This window comes from Dama dama, chromosome 16, assembly GCF_033118175.1.
Source record: "Dama dama isolate Ldn47 chromosome 16, ASM3311817v1, whole genome shotgun sequence".
Lineage (NCBI taxonomy): Eukaryota > Metazoa > Chordata > Mammalia > Artiodactyla > Cervidae > Dama > Dama dama.
The window spans coordinates 12,283,068-12,305,222 of NC_083696.1; the positions used below are offsets into that span (position 1 = coordinate 12,283,068).

Genomic DNA, 22,155 nt, shown 5'->3' on the forward strand with positions numbered 1-22,155 from the left:
TGACCTTGTCAGATGCAGATTTCTAACTTCACCCCAAAACTATCGACATTTTCTGTGTGTCCAACACCATGCTAGGTCATAATAGAAGGAACTGGAAATGAGCCTATAACTTATTAGTATACAGAAGTATGAAGAATCTAACGTGTGTCACACATTATCGTGTCTGCTTGGAGTTCTTTATGACCCTCATTTTATCCTAAATAAATCAAAATATGGAAAACCCTATTGTACACAGTGTTACTTTTGTACAGTTGATGTCATTATTATTAACCATATTACATTTTTCATTGTAGCTCAGTGTAAACAAGGCACCTACTCATCAAATGGGCTTGAAACATGTGAATCGTGTCCACTGGGCAGCTATCAGCCAGCATTTGGTTCCCGGGGGTGCCTCTTATGTCCAGAAAACACTTCAACTGTGAAGAGAGGAGCCGTGGATATTTCTGCTTGTGGAGGTTAAGTGTTACACATTGCTTTTTTTTTTCCCCCAAGTCTGTGCAAGCCTGTGCATGGAAGAGTGGAATCTTGTTAGGAGAGCCATATGTCTGCTATATGCAAAGAATGTAAATAACTGTCTCTTCATAGAGCGTTTCCTTATATTCAGCCAGTCGGTACTTAAGTGTAAACACCCGTAATATAAACACCACCCTGGTACTGTTAGGGACACACAAGAAGCACATGACTTGGTCCCAGCCCTCAACACCAGTAAGCATGTGACCACATGGTATGAGAGAAATACTTGTCAACCAGGAACTTAGATTTTTCATGTATAAAATGAAGTCTTATCTTATGTTCCTTGAAACTCGAAAAATACATCTTTTGGATTGTGACCTTTGTTCCTTACAGTCTGAAGATTTTCAGCAGTGGTTATCCACTCTGGCTGCCTACTAGAATCATTGCACATTCATATCAGTATTGTAGCCACTTATTGACTAGAGACATGTTAGTACATCTTTTGTTACCTGAACATTGTTGACCAGAATGTTTCAGTATTCACTTACATAACAGATCACTGGGCCACAGGTGTTAATTTCTGCAAAAAATGCCCCAGTCAGTAACATGTTAAAATTCTGAAGCCCAATCTCCACCCCCCAGATAATTCTGGTGTAAGTTTACTGGTTTTCTTCTGAAGATCCCCCTGTCTCCCATGTTGTTGTTTAGTTGCTAAGTTATGTCTGACTCTTCTGTGACCCCATGGACTGTAGCCCACCAGCGTCCTCTGTCCTTGGAATTCTCCAGGCAAGAATACTGGAGTGGGTAGCCATTTCCTTCTCCTGGGGATATTCCCGACTGAGGGATCAAACCTGTGTCTTCCTCATTGCAGGCAGATTCTTTACCACTGAGCCACAAGGGAAATCCAAAGTTCCCCCAGGTGATTCTAAAATATGACTAATTTTTGGTTCTCAACAGTCACCATGGAGGGTTTGTTGAAACATGGGTGCCTAGGGCCACCCCAGAGTTTTTACTTCAACAGGTCTGGTAAAGGCCTTGAGAATTTGCATTTCTAACTAGTTCTCAGGCTTCCCTGATAGCACAGTTGGGAAAGAATCCGTCTGCAGTGCAGGAGACCCTGGTTCAATTCCTGGGTTGGGAAAATCCATTAGAGAAAGGATAGGCTACCCACTCCAGTATTCTTGGTCTTCCCTTGTGGCTCAGCTGGTAAAGAATCTGCCTGCAATGTGGGAGACCTGAGTTCAGTCCCTGGGTTGGGAAGATCCCCTAGAGAAGGGAAAGGCTGCCCACTCCAGTATCCTGGCCTGGAGAATTCCATGGACTGTATAGTCCATGGGGTCACAAAGTGTTGGATTTTCTCAGGTGGTGCTGATTCTGCTTGGTCCACGGACCACACACTGAGAGCCACTGGTTAGATAGAAATATGAAGATTAGAGTTTCAAATAGTTCTACCATCCTTACCAGGTACAGCTTTCCAGCAGTGTAAAAACTGGAAGACAGAAACAAAAGTAAAAGATGAAAACTTAGAATGATGGTGGGACTCCATCTGACAAATCAATGTCAGCCTATTGCCAGAAACTCAAAAAAAAAAAAAAAAAAAAATCCTGCAGTGATGTTGCAAATTCAGTGTAATTTTTTTTAAATAAATTTATTTATTTTACTTGGAGGCTAATTACAATATTGTAGTGGTTTTGCCATACATTGACATAAATCCACCACGGGTGTATATGTGTTCCCCATCCTGAACCCCCCTCCCACCTCCCTCCTCATCCCATCCCTCTGGGTCATCCCAGTGCACCAGCCCCGAGCACCCTGTCTCATGCATTGAACCTGGACTGGTGATCTGTTTCACATATGATAATATACATGTTTCAGTACCATTCTCCCAAATCATCCCACCCTTGCCCTCTCTCACAGAGTCCAAAAGGCTGTTCTATACATCTGTGTCTCTCTTGCTGTCTTACGTATAGGGTTATTGTTACCATCTTTCTAAATTCCATATATATGCATTCGTATACCATATTGGTGTTTTTCTTTCTGGCTTATTTCACTCTGTATAATAGGCTCCAGTTTCACCCATCTCATTAGAACTGATTCAAATGCATTCTTTTTAATGGCTGAGTAATACTGCATTGTGTATATGTACCACAGCTTTCTTATCCATTCGTCTGCTGATGGACATCTAGGTTGCTTCCATGTCCTGGCTATTATATTATAAACAGTTCTGCGATGAACATTGGGGTATATATGTCTCTTTCAATTCTCATTTCCTCATTGTGCAAGCCCAGCAGTGGGATTGCTGGGTCATATGGCAGTTCTATCTCCAGTTTTTTAAGGAATCTCCACAGTGTTCTCCATAATTGCTGTACTAGTTTTCTTTCCCACCAACAGTGTCAGAGGGTTTCCTTTTTTCCACACCCTCTCCAGCATTTATTGTTTGTAGACTTTTGGATAGCAGCCATTCTGATTGGTGTGAAATGGTACCTCACTGTGGTTTTGATTTGCATTTCCCTGATAATGAGTGATGTTGAGCATCTTTTCATGTGTTTGTTAGCCATCTGTATATCTTCTTCGGAGAAATATCTGTTTAGTTCTTTGGCCCATTTTTTGATTGGGTCGTTTATTTTTCTGGAATTGAGCTTCAGGAGTTGCTTGTATATTTTTGAGATTAATTATTTGTCAGTTTCTTCATTTGCTATTATTTTCTCCTATTCTTAAGGCTGTCTTTTCACCTTGCTTATAGTTTCTTTCATTGTGCAAAAGCTTTTAAGTTTAATTAGGTCCCACTTGTTTGTTTTTGCTTTTATTTTCATTAATCTGGGAGGTGGGTCATAGAGGATCCTGCTGTGATTTATGTTGGAGAGTGTTTTGCCTATGTTTTCCTTTAGGAGTTTTATATTTTCTGGTCTTACATTTAGATCTTTAATCCATTTTGAGTTAGGGTTAGGTGTTAGAAAGTGTTCTAGTTTCATTCTTTTACAAGTGGTTGACCAGTTTTCGCAGCACCACTTGTTAAAGAGATTGTCTTTTCTCCATTGTATATCCTTGCCTCCTTTGTCGAAGATAAGGTGTCCATAGGTGCGTGGATTTATCTCTGGGCTTTCTATTCTGTTCCATTGATCTATATTTCTGTCTTTGTGCCAGTACCATACTGTCTTGATGACTTTGTAGTAGCTTTGTAGTATAGCCTGAAGTCAGGCAGGTTGATTCCTCCAGTTCCATTCTTCTTTCTCAAGATTGCTTTGGGTATTTGAGGTTTTTTGTATTTCCATACAAATTGTGAAATTATTTGTTCTAGTTATGTGAAAAATACCGTTGGTCGCGTGATAGGGATTGCATTGAATCTATAGATTGCTTTGCGTATTATATTCATTTTTACTATATTGATTCTTCCAATCCATGAACATGATATATTTCTCCATTTATTTGTGTCCTCTTTGATTTCTTTCATCAGTGTTTAATAGTTTTCTATGTATAGGTCTTTCATTTCTTTAGGTAGATATTTTCCTAAGTATTTTATTCTTTCCGTTGCAATAATGAATGGAATTGTTTCCTTAATTTCTCTTTCTGTTTTCTCATTGTTAGTGTATAGGAATGCAAGGGGAACTTTGCAAAAAATAAAAAGTTGTTGACCTCCATCTGTTATACCACTGGGAACAGAACAAGCATGCCTGGCAAAAGATGACTTTTTAAAAAATTGTATGTCCTACCCATTCTGTATATCCTTATTGAAAAACCCAAGACCTGTGGCAATCTGGACTTCCCAGGTGGCACTAGTGGTAAAGAACCCACCTGCCAATGCAGGTAGACTTAAGAGACATTAATTTGATCCCTGGGTGGGGAATATCCCCTGGAGAAAAGAATGGCAACCCACTCCAGTGTTCTTGCATGGAGAATCCCATGGACAGAGAAGCCTGGCAGGCTGCAGTTCATGGGGTCACACAGAGTCGGACACAACTGAAATGACTTAGCAAGTATGCATGACAATCTGAAAGTGTAAAAACTTCCCTTATTGAATGAGTGATGTTTTTAATCATCATTGGCTTATTAGCCAGTCTGGTGGTTCCTGATTTCCCCAAGCTACACACACATATATACATCTGTATCCAGTTAGAGACTGAGCTTCCTAGAAAATAAATACTTAGGATGTTTTGAGTGTAGATGTGGTCAGGGGGCAGGGGATGTCCAGCATTGTGTTCTGGGAGTTGTAGTCCCCGTAAGTTAAGTGCTACCCTAAATATATGTTTTATATGCTGCATCTGTTTGAATCTCAGAACCAGAATCACAGAATCTTAGACATGAGGAACTGGGCACAGAATCTTAGACATGAGGAACTGGGCAAGAAGTGTTCATCAACCTAATGCTTCACTGAAGAAATGAGAAGAAAGATTAGCTAGGAACCACTTGAAACTCATAAACCATGTGTGTTGTGTAATACCAGCTGTGGATTTTTTTTTTTAATTGAAAGTCAGACAAAACCTCACATTATGGTTAAAAGAGATCTACTAAAGACTCTCTTATTTTGTCAGTATACAGTCTAACTTTGGAACAAAGTCTGCAGGAAAAATAAGTGTTCTCTCTTTCCCTTCCTCCCTCCCTCCAACTGCAGAAGCCAACTGGGATTTTCACAGTGAAATAAGTTCATATTTGACAATTTTTTCCTTTAAGTTTCCGAATAAGCCTTGAGGTTTTCTCATACCAAATTGCTACAATTAAGAAATTGTAATTCCCAGAAAATCTTTAAACTTCTGGTAACTTCTCTATTTCTAATATTCCTAGCATATGTTTAACCATATTCTACTTGTCGTGAGTGGAATATAAGTAGTAATTGGTAATGACACTTTGCCCTGTGGTGCTGGATAAGCACCATTTTGTTTTTACTTTAAGTGTGTGTGAGTTCTAGAATAGTCCCTCATATATATTTCTGTAGTTTTCAATCAGCCCCCTTTCTGTCCCCACCCCTTCTTTATCTCCTTTTCCTTTTTTTTTTTTCTGTACTGGTTTATTTTTATGGGCATGTTGTGCAGTTTACCTTATTTTTTGCTGACATATCACTTTATGCATTATTTAGCCTTTGAACTTAAAACATCATTAATAAATATAATGATTATATTTAAGTATATTACTATGTTGGGCTACCTAAGTGGCTCAGTAGTCAAGAATCTGCCTGTGGTGCAGGAGACCTAGCTTCAATCCCTGGGTCAGGAAGATTCCCTGGAGAATGAAATGGCAACCCACTCCAGTATTCTTGCCTGGGAGAATCCCATAGCCAGAGAAGCTTAGGAGGCTACAGCCCATGGGGTCACAAAAAGAGTCAGACACAACTTAGCAACTAAACAAGTACAAATATAACTGTTAGTATAACGTAATATTCTTTATACATTTCACCTGTCATCATGTATTAGGATATTAAACAGTTTTGAGTCCTTGGTTAACAGTCTTGAGTTTTGGTTACAAGAGTCTGAAATTTTTCAGTTTTTAGAAAGATTTTTACCAAAACAATAAGTTCCACAAATGGGTTTTTGGTGATGGTGTGGTTTACATATGGTCCCAATAGAAGGAAAGATTATTTGTGGAACAAGATAACATCACGTCTTACCTTGACCCTCTAGGATGAAATTAAAAGGAGGCTCAAAATGAGAGGCTTTGACTTCTGGCTTTGTCATCAGAAACTAGTGTCTCTAAGACTATATTTTTCCCTTTATACCATCAGGGGACAGGCGTGTGGAGTTACATTTTTTCCTGTTCATTTCAGTGCTCTATTTTTAATTCTATTTTTATATCACTTTTGGCATCTTTAAATATTTTCTCTCCTTCTCTGCCATAGAAGAGGTGAAAAGGATTTTGTTTCATTTTTCTCGACTTAGAAACCATAGTTTCTTTGTCCAAGATTCAAAACGAAAGCTTTCTCCCCTCTTTCCTTATGATGTTAATCCATTGGGAACTGTGGCATGCATGTGTCGTCTGTATATTTAATACGGTAGTAGATAGTGCTATTATTATGTATATGTGTATGTTTATACATTCATATGTTGTATGAGTGTGTGCTAAGTCACTTTAGTCGTGTCTGACTCTCTGCAACCCTGTGCACCGTAGCCTGCCGGTTCCTCGGTCCATGGGATTCTCCAGGCAAGAATACTGGAGTGGGCAGCCACATCCTCCTCCAGGCGATCTTCCCTACCCAGGGGTGGAACCCGCGTCTCTTACATCTCCTGCATTGGCAGGCGGGTCCTTTACCACTAGCACCGCATGTGTGCATGTGTATGTACTAACTACATACATAAAGTATTTATTAAATGCTGATTATCCACTCTTAGAAAGTACATTTGTGATGACACCTGTTTGCCCTTGGAATGTAATTTAAACTAATTTCCACATGAAAGTTTATTTTGCACTTTCTGGATCAAAAAGCATAGAATATACAACACAGTACCATGTTTGCTGTTTTGAGATGCCAACTGGCTTACTGAGTTTTAATCTTAAGATTTTATTATTATGTTTCAGTATAATTTTTGAATGTTATAGTATAATTATATACTACAGCTGACAGTATAATTCTGTCAGGTTTTAGGGCACAGTCTTATTTTCTTTTTAAGAGTGAGGTTGTACTGAAAAAATTATATGAAAAAAATAGTTTAATTCATTATAGCATCTTGAGTTTTACAGGCAGCATTTATGTTTCTAGCACATGATACACATTCACAGATATCTTTTCAAACAGAAAATTTATGCTTTTTCCAGTGGAAGATTTATGCTTTCAGTTAACTATTAATAATTAGTTTTTTGGCAAGTATTAATACCTCTTCTAAATAGGCAATCATTTTTGGAAGTTTGAGAATCAGGAATTCTTTATAAACTCCTGTTAAGTTTATGTTTTGTGCAAAGCCTCTGTTACCTCTAGTAACAGAGAAGATTATTTTATTCCTGGTGAAACAAAGATAATTTAGCGTTTAAAACTCTTCTTGAATGTGGCAAATGTATCCACCAGAATTTTTTTTTCTAAATATGCATTAATATCTATGTTATCTTCTGCCATCTCTTGATTCAACTCCTGAGTTTTTGTTAGTTGGGTATGTAAAAGAGATCTTTTGCAAAAGATTTGGCTGGCTGTTTTTGCTTAAGAAATTTGATCTAAGCATCTTGAGATTATGACAGATGTGTTGTCATTTATTTAATGTTTATTGTCCTACCGATAAAGAGATGCCACCACTTGGAGTATCCTGCTCCCTTGAGCCTCAAGTGTGTCTCTAAATCTTTCAACCTTGTTGGTAATTATTTCTGCTAAACTGATTTTTGTTATCAAGAATCCAAGACCTAAAGGGTAAGTATGCTGATAACACTGAGTAGCTGTTTCCCTGTGTTCTATCTTCCATGCCTAATTTTATACAGATAGGTCTTAATAGTTACAGTGGTTTTCTCAGCTTGTAATGACTTTCATGCTCACCCAAATGACTCCAGTTCACACACTCCACCTGTATTTGTCTTTGGATCATTGTCTAAAACCCCAACCCACAGATTTAGTCATGGATAATCTACCTCACTGCCCCTCCGCCAAATGTAACCAAAATTTATTGAAGAAAATCCATGTTAGGTTTTGAGCCCTTTTCTTTTTAATTTTATTTATTTATCTAATTATTTTTTGGCTGTGCTGGGTCTTTGCTGCTTCACTGGGCTTTTCTCTAGTTGCAGTGAGCAGGGGCTGTTCTCTAATTGTGATGCTTGGGCTTCTTATTGCGGTATCTTCTCTTGAGCACAGCCTCTAGGGTGTGTGGGCTTCAGTAGCTGTGGCTCCTAGGCTCTAGAGCACTGTCTTAATAGATGTGATGCATGGGTTTAGTTGCTCTGCGGCTTGTGAGATATTCCCAAACCAGGGATCAAACTCCTGTCTCCTACATTGGTAGGCATGTTCTTTACCACTGAGCCACCAGGGAAGCCTGGGGATCTTTTCTCATATTCCACCAAAGGTTGGCAAGAGAATTTCATACTTGGTTAAATGACAACATTCAACTGCATGTAGTATATGAAAAGCATTTAAAACACAAAATAACATTAAAAGGTTTAAAAATAAAAGACCCCCCCAGTACATAATAGACAACTATACAGGAGCAATAACCATTTCAGATAAACATAAAAATACAACTTCATGTATCACGAAAATACAAATTAACAGAGCAGTTCCATTTTTACCTTCAAATAGAAAAAAGGTATCATTTTCAATGCTGATGAGCATGCAATGAGAAAGGTAATTTCATACACTGCTGATGGGGCTGTAAATTACATTTCTTTAATGATTCAAGCGTGGTATATTTATGGCTTTAGATTTTCATATCTTTAGCTTTAACTAAAGCCAAGTGTTATCCCAATGAAATAATCAGTTATATAAAAAATTTATATAGAAAATTTCATGTCAGCATTATTTATAATATTAGAAATTATTAGAAACAAATAGAACTAGTAGAAACAACTGTAATTATTCAATAGTAGGGGAAATACAAGATAATTATGGTCTGCCAGTGAGATATAATATATATTTCATTTATTAAACATCATGTTATTTAATGATTTGGGGAATGATTTACTTGTTATAAAGTGGAAAAATTGGAGTACAATATTATATGACCAATTCTGATTTTTATTAAGTTAATGTGTGTTGTTAAAGATGGGAAGGAAACAACAAAATATTTACTTAAGTGGTCTGAGTATTATTTAATGACCTAGGTATTAAATACGTGCAAGAGAAAATATCAGCAATGTGATAGCTTTCTTACAACCAAAGGTTAATGCACTTCTCTTAGAAGGTAGGGTATATTACTTTATAAGCGCAAATGATTTTTTCCTTCTTTTGCAGTGCCTTGTCCAGTGGGAGAATTCTCTCGTTCTGGGTTAATGCCCTGTTATCCATGTCCTCAAGACTACTACCAGCCCAATCCAGGGAAGTCCTTCTGTTTATCTTGTCCCTTTTATGGAACTACAACCATTACGGGTGCCAGATCCATCACAGATTGTTCCAGTAAGATGATAATATTTCATTTCTCATCTTATCCTGTATTGGAGAGTTTTGTTTATCTCTGTGGTAACTTTGATTGCGAATATTATTTATTTTCAGTGCCTTTGGGTGTCTGGATGTGTTTAGCTGTCCTTTTGAAGGTGTTTTTGATGACAATGACTCGATGCTTCACTCTGGGAATGTCGAACTTGATAACCTCCAAATTTCTAAGAGTCTAGAATTTAATGACATATCACATCTGTCTCTTATGTTCTGTCTTTTTACATGACTAAAGGAAAATATATGTGGCTTTACTGACTCTGAGAATCAAAATCTTGACCGTGGCATTTAAATAGAGTCTATTCATAGAGAACAGACTTGTGGTTGCCAAGCGGGAGGAGGTTGAGGGGGGAATGGAGTGGGAGGTTGGGATTAGCAGATATAAGCTATTATATATAGAATGGATAAACAGCAAGGTCCTATTGTATAGCACATGGGACTATATATTCAGTATCCTATGATAAACGATAATGGAAAAGAATAAGAATCAAATATATAAAAATATATATTATTATATATTCATTATATATATATATATATATATATTTAAAACTGAACCACTTTGCTACCCAGCAGAAATTAACACAATATTCAAAGACAACTGTACTTCAATTAAAAAAGAAAAAGGAAAAAAATAGAATGTACTTAATTGGCAATATCTAATACACCAAATACTTTTCTCAGATATTTTCCCTTTAACTTTATTAGGCTTTAGTTCAACTTTCTCCGCAGCAGAGGAAAGTACAGTACTTCTTGCTTCTTCTGGCCATGTCAAAAAGAAGTATGAAGTCAGCAGTCAGGCAAGTCTACTTTGTACTTATAAAATTTTCTCTAATGGAGTGCTTGGAAAACAATTTGTCATTATACATGTCACACAGAGGAAAACTACCAGACTTGAAACTTCAACTAATCAAGGCTCATGAATATTATCAATGAATAATTATATTTGCGTATGACTTATAATAGGAACTTTCCAAGAATGTGCCATTAGAAGTCCTAAGTACCAGAAATTGGAATTTTTCCCTGTGATGTCTGGTGTAGAGAATTGTGGATGTGGAGAGTCTTTTGATTTGCTAATTATTAACATGTACCATGAGCATAACCCATCATTTGAGTAAGCATGTTGGGATTAGCCAAAGACTTTTTCTGATTAGCAGGACAAGTTACTCAACTTCCATGAAAGATACTTAGATTTTTTGCCAGCGGGAATGGGGGAAATCATTTATTGGAGAAAACTTGTGACTTTTCTAAAAATTAAGAAACATAACTCATAATTGTTCTCCATTTATTTTTTAAAGACTAGTAAAGACCAATTATTTTGAGTGATTCAGTCATTAGTCTGAATGCACCTTGCCCAATGTCATAATAAATTCCAAGGCTTGAAGTATTTTTAAGGAGGATAATGAAGTTATATTTCTTATTTTAACTTCCTGCTTCCAAACATTCTCACTTGTAAGGGCTTCATAAGTGAAGCTTTGAAACTGAGCCCAATGGACATAGAACCTCTAAAGACATGGCTGTCACCTCTGGAGACATATTAGAATCCACTGGCTAACTTTTTAAAATAATGATGCACAGATGTAACTTCCAGAGATTCCTGATTTAACTGGTCTGAGTTGGGACCCGTCCTTAGCAAACTTTTTAAATGCCTTTAATGAAGTCTGACACGCAGCCAGCGTTGAGTGACACTGCCTGGGTTTAGCAGAGCATCACTCAGGAATAGTATACAGCATTTGTGCCCGCATGTGGCGGGTACCAATGTTACGCTGGCAGCAGTCCTGCTGGGCTCACTTGGAAACAGGAACCAGCTAACGCTGTGAATCTTCTAACTCCCTACTCAGAGTTGCTCTGAAATGGACTCGTCTCTGATGAATTTTCTTTTCACAGGTTTTCCATGAATGCTTCTTAAACCCCTGCCACAATGGTGGAACCTGCCAACAACTGGGCCGTGGTTATGTGTGTCTCTGTCTGCCTGGATATACAGGTAACAGAGGAATGCAAATTTCCATGTATCTTTCCTACTGCATCATTGTAACTTGAAGTATCAAACTTTGAAACTTTAAAGATGAATGCCATAAGATACATCAGACTGGGGACTTCCCTGGCAATCTAGTGATTAAGATTTAAACTTCAAAAAGACAGGGGGTTACAAGTATGATCCCTGTTTGGGGAGCTAAACATCTCACATAACTTGTAGCCAAAAAACCAAAACACAGAAGCACTATTGTAACAAATTTAATAAAGACTTTAAAAATGGTCTACATAAAAAAAAAAACTTAAAAAGATAATGATGCACAAAAATTTGGTTGAACAAGACAAACCAATATATGAAAAAACTATACAGATCTTACAAATGACAATTTTCTTTGTATATTTTGGAGGAAGAATAAAGAATCATCTTCTCTGTGAAAAAATCACATCGTAACTTATAATTTAAATTTGAATACGGTTCCAGAGGTCATGTCCAAGGTTGCATTCTGACACAAATTAAATGCATGACACTCAACCTAGAACAGATTGTCTAGCATAAACATTTTTAAACAAACTCCAGTTTCTCTCATTTGTTTCACACAAATGGAAGTTCTTATGGCCATGATGTGTTGTTTATTTCTGTCTTTCTGCAAGCTGTGCTTAGGAAAACAGTATGGCTTTGAACTTGATTATGTAGGAATTATGTAAGAATTGTGTTTTCTTGCAGCTTGATTCAAATTCCAGTTCAGTACAGAAAGATAATGTTTTTTTTGAGGAGAAATGAACTATATATTAAATGTTGCAGCTCATTTAAAATAATTTCCTGTTTTCTTCTAGAAATGCAGTTTTTCCTTTTTGAGTTTTGTGTCACCAGCATGAAGTATTTTAATGCGAAAAGTGGTATTTAGATGAAAGAATTCACCACAAAAGAGAAGTTGGAAGACAAAATACAGAATACTGTCATTCCACTTATTTCAGCATGTGCACACATGTATGTGTGTGTATGTTTCAATTTTTATAGGAATTTTTGTCCCAACATTCCATAAGAAATAATAATCTTGTCCTAGAATTTTATAAATGGGAATTTGTTGAGAAAAGCATAGTATATGACAGTGATTCTCAAATTTTGATGCGCATCAGAATCATCTGGAGGATTTCCTAAAACACAGACTGTGGCATTTCTGTCACATTCCCAGGGGATTACTGATGCTATTGATCCAGAGACCATTCTTTGAGATCTCCTCATGTAGAAGAACATGGGTTTCAGCAGAATTAGTCCATAGAAAGACTGTGTGTACCCTATGAGAAGTTAAACCCTATTCTAGGACACATGGCATATGAGTTGAGATCTGGCAGGATCTAGCACCACCCCCATTCCTCATCCAAGTGGCCTTGGTAACAAGTACATATGACTTTTTACTTTTCACTTTGAAATCAAACTAATTCCTGGCTCCATTTTATGCTTCCAGATTTCCCTCTTTCCCCCCTACTTCTGACTTGGGATCTTTTGCTGTCTTTTATGTATCCTTGTAAGGAGAGCTTAAATCTATTTAGAAAGAGGTAATACCTTCATGAAATACTTAAATAGATGGTAATTCCTAAGATAGTGCCTTTTTCTTTGTCACTGCCACTCCTTATAAATTCAGGTTATTGGGGTAATTACCTTTAAAGGACAGTTCTGTTCATCCTTTCTTTGACTGACCTTCAGTGTTTGCATTTTAGGCTTAAAATGTGAGATAGACATTGATGAATGCAGCTCACTGCCCTGCCACAACAATGGAATTTGTAAAGACCGAGTTGGAGAATTCATTTGTGAATGCCCATCTGGTTACACAGGTAAGGAAAGAGTGTCTCATTCTTACAGTATAAACCTTTGAAACCTTAAAATAATGAGTTACCATCTCACACCTGTTAGATTGGCTATCATCAAAAGGTAAGAGATAACAGTGCTAGTGAGGACATGGAGTAAAGGGGACTATTGTACACTCTTGGTGGGAATGTAAATTGCTTCAGCCATGGTGGAAAACAGTATGGAGCTTCCTCAAAAAATTGGAAATAGAATTACCATACAATCCAGCAATCCCTCTTCTGGGTATCCATTCAAAGAAATGAAATCACTATCTCAAAGAGATATCTGTACTTCCATGTTCATTGCAGCATTATTCACAATAGCCAATGGCCAAGATATGGAAACAAGCTAAGTATATATCAAGAGATGAATGGATAAAGAAAATGTGAGGTAGGTAGGTAGGTAGATATCCTTCAATGCTATGTCGCTTCAGTTGTGTCTTAACTCTTTGTGACCCTGTAGACTGTAGCCCACCAGGCTTCTCTGTCCATGGGATTCTGCAGGCAAGAATATTGGACTGGCTTGCCATGCCCTTCTCCAGGGGATCTTCCTGGAGGGAAGGGATCGAACCCACATCTCATTATGTCTTCTGCATTGGCAGGCAGGTTCTTTACCACTAGCACCACCTGGGAACCCCTATGTATAACATTTATTGGAATATTATTCAGCAAATAATTATATTTGGCAAAGTGCATATTTTTTCCACAAGCATATTAGCCTTGATTTCCAATTTCTCTGCTCTTACACTTGAACAACTTGCTTGAAACTATTAGTCTTAAACTCCTTTCAGTTTTGTCAAGTGCAAATATTCTGTGATTCTTTACAGGTCAGCTATGTGAAGAAAATGTAAATGAGTGCAGCTCCAGTCCTTGTTTAAATAAAGGAACTTGTGTTGATGGCCTGGATGGTTATCACTGCATGTGTGTGAAAGGATACATGGGTAAGATGTTTTCATTCTTCCTAGTTGTCTTTTAAATAGTTCTATAAAGCCTCATAAATCATTATATTTACTGGGTATATATGTGACATTATAAAAGTTAATGTTAATTTTCTGATTTTATAACTGTGCCATGATTTTATAAGTGAAAGTCCTTATTTTTGAGGAAATTCACTCTGAAGTATTTAGAGGTAAGAGAGCATTGGGCCCCAAAATTGACTAAAGCAATTCAGAAAAATAATATGTTCTTGTACATGTCTGTGTATATATGTATATATAGAGACAGAAAGAGAAGACTTGAGTTTATATGCTAAGACAAACACTCAAGAAGTAACTGGAGATGAATTATATAAAATGTTATTGTAAGTGAATGCTAAATAATAGAATGTATATGTGTATGTATATATATATACACACACATATATAACTGGTAAAGAATAAGTCCAAAACAGAAAATGATCAGTGATAGAAAGAGGCAAGATCAAAGATACAGATGAACATTTTGAACTATATGTGGTAGTTTCATTTTTATTTAAACAGTATCTCAGTTAGATGTTCATTGCTAATGTTAGTTCCAGAAAAAGGTAAGATTAAAAGAGCAGATTATCAAAAATACAGTCCTAAAATGATTTAGAAAAGCCAGAACTTATTTAGGGATAGGTCTCAAACCTGTTTGGTCAGCCAGTGGCTCTGCAGCCTCCCTTTCATCCTTTCGAAGCAGCATCCTCCAAGGAGTAAGTCCTCACCTTGATTCCAGTTTTCCAAAGGGGTTAACCTTTGGGCTGTCTCTCATCCTCATCCATCCCCAGGCCTACACTGTGAAACAGAAGTCAATGAATGCCAATCAAGCCCATGTTTAAATAATGCAGTCTGTGAAGATCAGCTTGGGGGGTTCTTGTGCAAATGCCCACCTGGATTTTTGGGCACCCGGTGTGACATAAATATGGATGAGTGTCTCAGCCAACCATGCAAAAATGGAGCTACCTGCAAGGATGGTGCCAATAGCTTCAGGTAATAATAGACTAAGCCTGACTCTTTTTGCTGTTTTTCTTATCTTAACTGTTCAGTCATTCTGCCGTCTTACAGAGTATTACTTTGAATCCCAGGCCAGCCCTTCCCAAATCCTAGCCCAAGGATAAGCTATGGTAGAATCTGACTACCACCTGATGTTCTGATTTCCTACCTCTTGGATAAAGTCTGGAATTTTATAATAGACAATCTGTATGTTTTAAGTTCTCCTGTGTTTCTGAAGCACAGCCAGACTTTGAAACCATTATTCTATATTTGGGAAGTCATAAAAGATAAAAGGAAGGACATTTATTCAAAAGCAAATGCAGAATCACTATTCAAAACCCAGTTTTAAATGTTTTATATTTTAGCTGGAGTTTTCCCACCAACTAAAATCAGAAGGAATAGTGCAATTCTACTGTCACAGTGCCGTTCTATGACCATGGTTTTCAAGCTTTTTTTTTTTAGTTTAGTGTCCCTTGTTTCCAGGGAAATCAGAGTGTAAACAAATAAAAAAAATTAAAGCTAAGCTTTTGTGGTTGAAAATAGTGGTGTTTTTGGGGAGAAAGACTGGCTTCCTGAGGCAGGTCTTAGGATATCAGTAGAAAGCAGTTTGAAAACCAACACTTTTTTTTTTTAATCACTATCAAGTCTGCTCTGTTCCATTCACGTCCCCTTGCAGGATCTGTGGCTCCTGCAGTACAAAAAGACAGGCTGGCTTTGCTTGCAGAATTTTAGGGAACTTTACTATCCTCAGCAAGCAACTGGTTCTGCAAGTTTTCAAAAGTTAAAAAAAAAAAAAATTTCTACCTCAGTTGCAACATTTCCTAGCCCCCTTCCATTACCATTCCCCAAGAGAGCTAGAACACTATCTGGAAGAAATAGGGAGCCAGTTCTGTCAGTGAGACTTTCACTCTTAACATGAAAATGAGATCTTAGTGTAGCATAAACTTTTCATAGGTTTTTTTGGTATCTTCAAGCATATAGCAATGAGACATTTCCAGATGAACAGCAAGAGTTCCAAACTCTCCCCAGGGTCCAAAACAATTGATAAATACCAAATTTGTCTAAATCCTAACTAGAGGAAAGGTGAAGAAGGCAAACTCTCCTCCTTCAAAAGGAATACTAGTTGCCACCGACGTGAATCTATTTCACAGAGATACTGAACTACTATAATGATATCAAACATGGACAGATATACATCAGAAATTAAAACAACATTGTAAATCAACTATACATCTATAAAATTTAAAAAAACAAATATTTTTAAAGTATTGCAAAAAAAAAAAAAAAAAGCACGGACAGATAAAGATGAGTAAAATTCTAGCCAAAATAGGTTTACCGTCAAATACACAGAACTCCGTAAAGATGCCCGCCAATTCCAACTGAAATTTTCTTTTAAACCTCCAAATACCATTTATTTATATTATTACCAATATCAAAGAGGTCCCCATATAAAGATGCTAGTAGTAATATTAACTATATTTATTGGACAGATCCTTTTTAATTAAAGATATTTCAGATATACTAAAAATTACAAAGAATAATAAAAGTCATACACTCACCACAGTAGTGATCAATCCTTAGTCTTTTGCTGTATTTGGTTTATATCTTTCATTTTTACAAAAATAAAATCTAAAGATAGATTTGGAGTCCCTCCAATAAGTGTGCACATACACACACATTCCTCTTCTTCACTAGTAGTAACCACTGTCTTGAAGTCGGTTTATAGCTTTCTCATTCAGACTTTGCTTTACTACATATATGACTTCATAAACAATAAATAGTATAGTTTTACATATTAATATAAGTAGTATCATTATATATATGTATATAATCCTTTTGTATTTTATTTTTCCTTTCAACACTGTGTATTATCAATGTTGGTATATTTGCCTCTAGTTTACTCATTTCAACTGCCAATTAGTATTCCATTGGATAATTATATCATAGTTTATTTTCCCATTCACTTCTTCATGAACATGTAGAATGATGCTGTTGTGAACATTTGTTATACGTGTCCTTGCACACCTGGACGGTCATCTCCTAGAATTCGTAGTAGAAGTGGACATACAGGGCTCTGAAAGTGCAAACCCGCCACTTTCTTTGACTTTGCCACATGGTTCATGCCACTCTGTCAGTATTTGACATCATCCAATGTATTTTCCATTTGGAGGAGTTTAAATGGCTTCTTGCATTCCCCCAGAGACTGTATGGCATCCTGATTGTGATCAAAGTCCCCCCGCCAACTTAGTATCAAGAGGACTTGGGCAACTTAACCTTTCTGAGCCACAATTTACTCATTATAAACTGGGAATGATAATATTCTTCATCGTTATAAGGATTGAATTAATGTATGTGGGGATTCCAGGTGGTGCTAGTGGTAAAGACCCCACCTGCCAATGCAGGAAGACCATAAGAGACACAAGTTCAGTCCCTAGGTCAAGAAGATCCCTTGGTGGAGGGCATGGCAACCCACTCCAGTATTCTTGCCTGAAGAATCCCATGGGCAGAGGAGTCTGGCGGGCTACAGTCCATGGAGTCACAGAGAGTCAGACACAGCTAAAGCAACTTGGCATGGCATATATAAGTGTTTAGAAGAGTGTGTGAACTTTTTATATTTTTTCCTAGCACTTCGTGGTGAGAGAAATTGCCAACGTGCCAATACTTCACCTTGACCTGAACTAATTTCTACTCTATTTTTTACCACTGTAACATTTCAAGTATATGTTGTCTTAAATAGGTTTATTTGAATGAACTTTAAAAAGTAATAGTTAAAGCACCGTTTTAATGTGGAAAATGTGTTTCAGCATGTCAGGATTTTTTAAAAATTCAGGTAAACTGAAAAAAAAGAAAAAACAAAACAATTCACCCATTTTTCCCACCCCATGCCTCTGGCAACCACCAGTCTATTTTGTAGGCTGTGGGTGTGTGTGCAGGTGTGTGTGTGGGTGGCTGTGTATACACATATGTATATTTAGATTCCACATACAAGAGAGCTCATATTAGCACTAAACTTTCCAGAGTCTTTTGAGACAGTGCTGTCATTAATGGGAGGCTGCTTCTAATGCCTTTCTGCAGCTATGCTAATTGTTACAACATTTTGTATTCTTTCAGGTGCCACTGTGCGGCAGGCTTCACAGGGACTCACTGTGAGTTGAACATCAACGAATGTCAGTCTAACCCCTGTAAAAACCAGGCCACCTGTGTGGATGAATTAAATTCATACAGCTGTAAATGTCAGCCAGGATTTTCAGGCAGCAGGTGTGAAACAGGTATATGTGAGCTTAATGTTGTTAAGAACGATACCAAGTATAGGGATACAATAACGACATCAATCTTTACCTGCGCTAAGCACAGTCTGTATACCAAAAACTATGTGAAGCATTTTGTACTTATTTAGTCTTCACAGCCATCCAGTAAACTGGCTCATGTTATCTCCAGGAGCACAGAGGAGGAGGTTGAGCTTAGAGATGCAAGGGTGAAATGGAGAAAATCGAATTTAACAGAACTCTTCACATTCTACGTGTTTAGAAAGGACACTTGGATAAGTCACTTGATTTAGATTGTTCAGAGTCCATGGATATGTTTAGAGAATTAATGCTCAACTGCTTTCTCAGAGCATAGGAGTCTTCTAGCTATAGGACTTTTGTTCTGTTGAGTGGGATATGCAGGATTGGGGCTCCTGAAATGGGGAAGAGCCAGGGCCCTCAGCAGGAATGGACTGTTGCCCTCGCAGTGGACACCCCCTTCTCTCCTGCAGTGTCAGTTACTTAAGTTATTCCCATTGAGTTACCCCACTCCCTTGAGTTATTCCCATCAGCCCACAGGTGCTTAGTCTCTCATCTTGAATGACTCCCCAGCCCCACCTCTCCTTCCAGCTATTCTGTTTCAAAGCTTCCTTGCACTGCTGAGTGCTTCTCCTGTCTTGGATATGCACTGTTGGTTTTATTTCAAACAATTTGTTGAACAAAAAGGAAACAGACTCACAGATACAGAGAACAAATTAGTGGTTACTAGTGGAAGGGGGAAGATGGGAGGGTAGGGTGGGTGTAGGCGTAGAAGAGGTACACATTACTATGAATAAAATAAATAGGCTGCGGGGATGAGCATAGGAAAGGCAGTCCGTATTTTATAATAACTATAAATGGAATGTAACCTTTAAAATTGTGAGTCACTGTGTTGTACACCTGAAACTTATTTAATATTGTAAATCAGTTATATCTCAATAAAAATAATAATAATAAAAGAAGTACAAAATACAAAAGAAGGAATATGTTATTTATTTTGTAAGCAATATGTGTTTATTTTGAAATTGCTTCTCAGATAATCACATTTACTGAAATGAGCTTCTTTGGCGATAGTATTGTGTACTTGCTACTATCTTAGACAATTGAAAAATGCTTCACAACTGCCATGATATTTTCTTTTTATTAAAGTGTAGTTGATTTACAATGTTTTGTTAGTTCCTGGTATAACCAGAGTGATTCAGTTATATATGTTTATATATACATGTATATATATTCTTTTTCATATTCTTTTCCCTAGACTATATTACAAGATATTGAATACAGCTCCCTTTGCTAAACTTGTTCATTTTATGTACAGTAGTTTATATCTTCTAGTCCCAAACTCCAAATTTATCCTGTTACCCAATTTAGTAACTATTAGCCTGTTTTTTACGTCTGTAAGTCTGTTTCATAAATAAGTTCATCTGCATCGTTTTTTTTAGATTCCGCAGATAAGTGATACCATGATATTTGTCTTTCTCCATATGATTTACTTCATTTAGTATGATAATCTCTAGGTCCATCCATGTTTCTGCAAATGGCATTAGTTCATTCATTACCAGGCTTCCCCGGTAGCTCAGAGGGTAAAGCGTCTGCCTGCAATGCAGGAGACACAGGTTTGATCCCTGGGTTGGGAAGATCCCCTGGAGAAGGAAATGGCAACCCACTCCAGTATTCTTGCCTGGAGAGTCCCATGGACGGAGGAGCCTGGTAGGCTACAGTCCATGGAGTCGCAAAGAGTCAGACACAACTGAGTGACTTCACTCCACTTCATTCTTTTTATGTCTGAGTAGTACTCCATTTGTGTGTATATGTGTGTGTGCCGCTATGAACATTGAAGTACATGTATCTTTTAGAATTAGACTTTTCTTCAGATATATGCCCAGGATTGCAATTGCTGGGTTATATGGTGGTTCTGTTTTCTGGTTTTTGAGGAAACCTCCATCCTGTTTTCTACTGTAGCTGCACCAGTTTGCCTTCCCAACAGTAGAGGAGGATTCCCTTTTCTCCACACCCTCTGCAGCATTTATTATTTGTAGACATTTTAGTGATGACTCTCCTGACCATGTGAGGTGATACCTCATGGTAGTTTTGATTTACATTTCTCTAATAATTAGTGGTGTTGAGCATCTTTTCATGTGTCTCTTGGCCATCTGTGTGTCCTCTCATACTTCTCTTATTTGTTGCAGAACAGTCTGCAGGCTTTAACCTGGATTTTGAAGTTTCTGCCATTTATGGTTATGTCATGCTGGATGGTGTGCTTCCGTCCCTCCATGCTATAACCTGCACATTCTGGATGAAATCGTCTGACGACACTAATTACGGGACGCCGATCTCCTATGCCCTGGAGAATGGCAGTGACAATACCTTCCTCCTAACCGATTATAACGGGTAAGCAGAGACATCAGGAAGGCCATGTTAGGACTTATCCTGGCACCAGGTTAGAACTGACATGGGTGGGGATGGAGCGGTAGGAGGCTCAAGTGTTCCAACAGGACAACAGGGTGACGAGTCAAACAGAGCATCGGGACAGGTCCTATATGAAGACAGCGTTTCAGTGGCAGTACCTTATACGTGTATTGTGTTTTGCTATTTGCTAAATATTACCATCTGAACCACCAAGTAAGCCTGGGTATTTTCATGTGTATTATTTCATTTGAGCTTCACAAGGACTTGAAGAACTGATGCCCCTTAACAGGTGAAATGAATGAGAAGCTAAATGCTTTACCCTCCCAAATCTCACACCATGGAAGTGGCAGAATTGTCAAACTGACTGTTCAGACCAGTGCTCCTTTATTTGCATATCAGAGTGGCCAAAGGTCAAAGGATTTCCGTGGCACTGTTGGTCCTTGGAAGACCCTTGTATTGAATAAGAATCCATTTGAAATCTCCAGTGCGCAAGGTGACATTTTTTGGTGTCTTTTTAGATCAATTAGTTCCAGTTCGGGGCCCCATCCCTCTGGGCTGATAGGAAAGTCAACTTCAGCTGTTTCTCTGATTTCTTTCACTAGTGACTGCTTCTCCTGTCTTAGATACTCATGGATCATCTAAAACCCACAGAGTCTTGCTAAAGAGCCACCAGCTAGGCAGGACTTCCATCACTGGTTGTCTGTCCACCCTGCCGAACACTGAGCTGTCCACTACCCCCGCCTCTGTGGTCCTTTCAGAACCTCTGCTGTTTGCCACGTGTGGAGTCCTTGGCAAGGCTGCGAGTTTATGCCTTTTGATTAAGAGAGATGCTGTGGCACGCCACATGGCCTTTTCCTCCCAGGTCTACCCAACCGTGTGGCCTTTTGCTCCGGTTGCAGGCCTCAAGGACAACACATTGAGCTCTCCTTCCTTGCCTCAGTCCGTGAGATTCTCACTATTCTGGTGAAAATCTTCGCGTCCTCAAACCCTATCCTTCTTAGTGGACTTGAACATTCAGAAACAAAATGTAAGAAATTTCAAAATCCTCCCCCAAGACAGATTGCATAGGAAGAGAAAACCTGTTGCCTGCTTGAGTTTGGGGAGGAAAAACAGTGGGGAAACAATTTGTGTTTTAGAAATATCTTTTCATAATCATCTTTGAATAGGGGTTTAGGAGCTGCTGATACAGTTA

The 22,155-nt window shown here is 37.9% G+C and overlaps 1 protein-coding gene across 1 annotated transcript in view; it reads left to right on the forward strand.

Moving 5' to 3' along the window:
- The window catches only part of SVEP1 (sushi, von Willebrand factor type A, EGF and pentraxin domain containing 1), a 191,405-nt gene that overhangs the window by 106,142 nt on the left and 63,108 nt on the right, over positions 1–22,155 (forward strand). Inside the window, exons 18-26 of the mRNA XM_061163442.1 lie at positions 294–455; positions 9,302–9,463; positions 10,208–10,299; positions 11,387–11,483; positions 13,193–13,306; positions 14,146–14,259; positions 15,066–15,267; positions 18,382–18,539; positions 20,744–20,945. Of these exons, the coding sequence (XP_061019425.1) occupies positions 294–455; positions 9,302–9,463; positions 10,208–10,299; positions 11,387–11,483; positions 13,193–13,306; positions 14,146–14,259; positions 15,066–15,267; positions 18,382–18,539; positions 20,744–20,945 (1,303 nt within the window). The remainder of the gene's footprint in view (positions 1–293; positions 456–9,301; positions 9,464–10,207; positions 10,300–11,386; positions 11,484–13,192; positions 13,307–14,145; positions 14,260–15,065; positions 15,268–18,381; positions 18,540–20,743; positions 20,946–22,155) is intronic.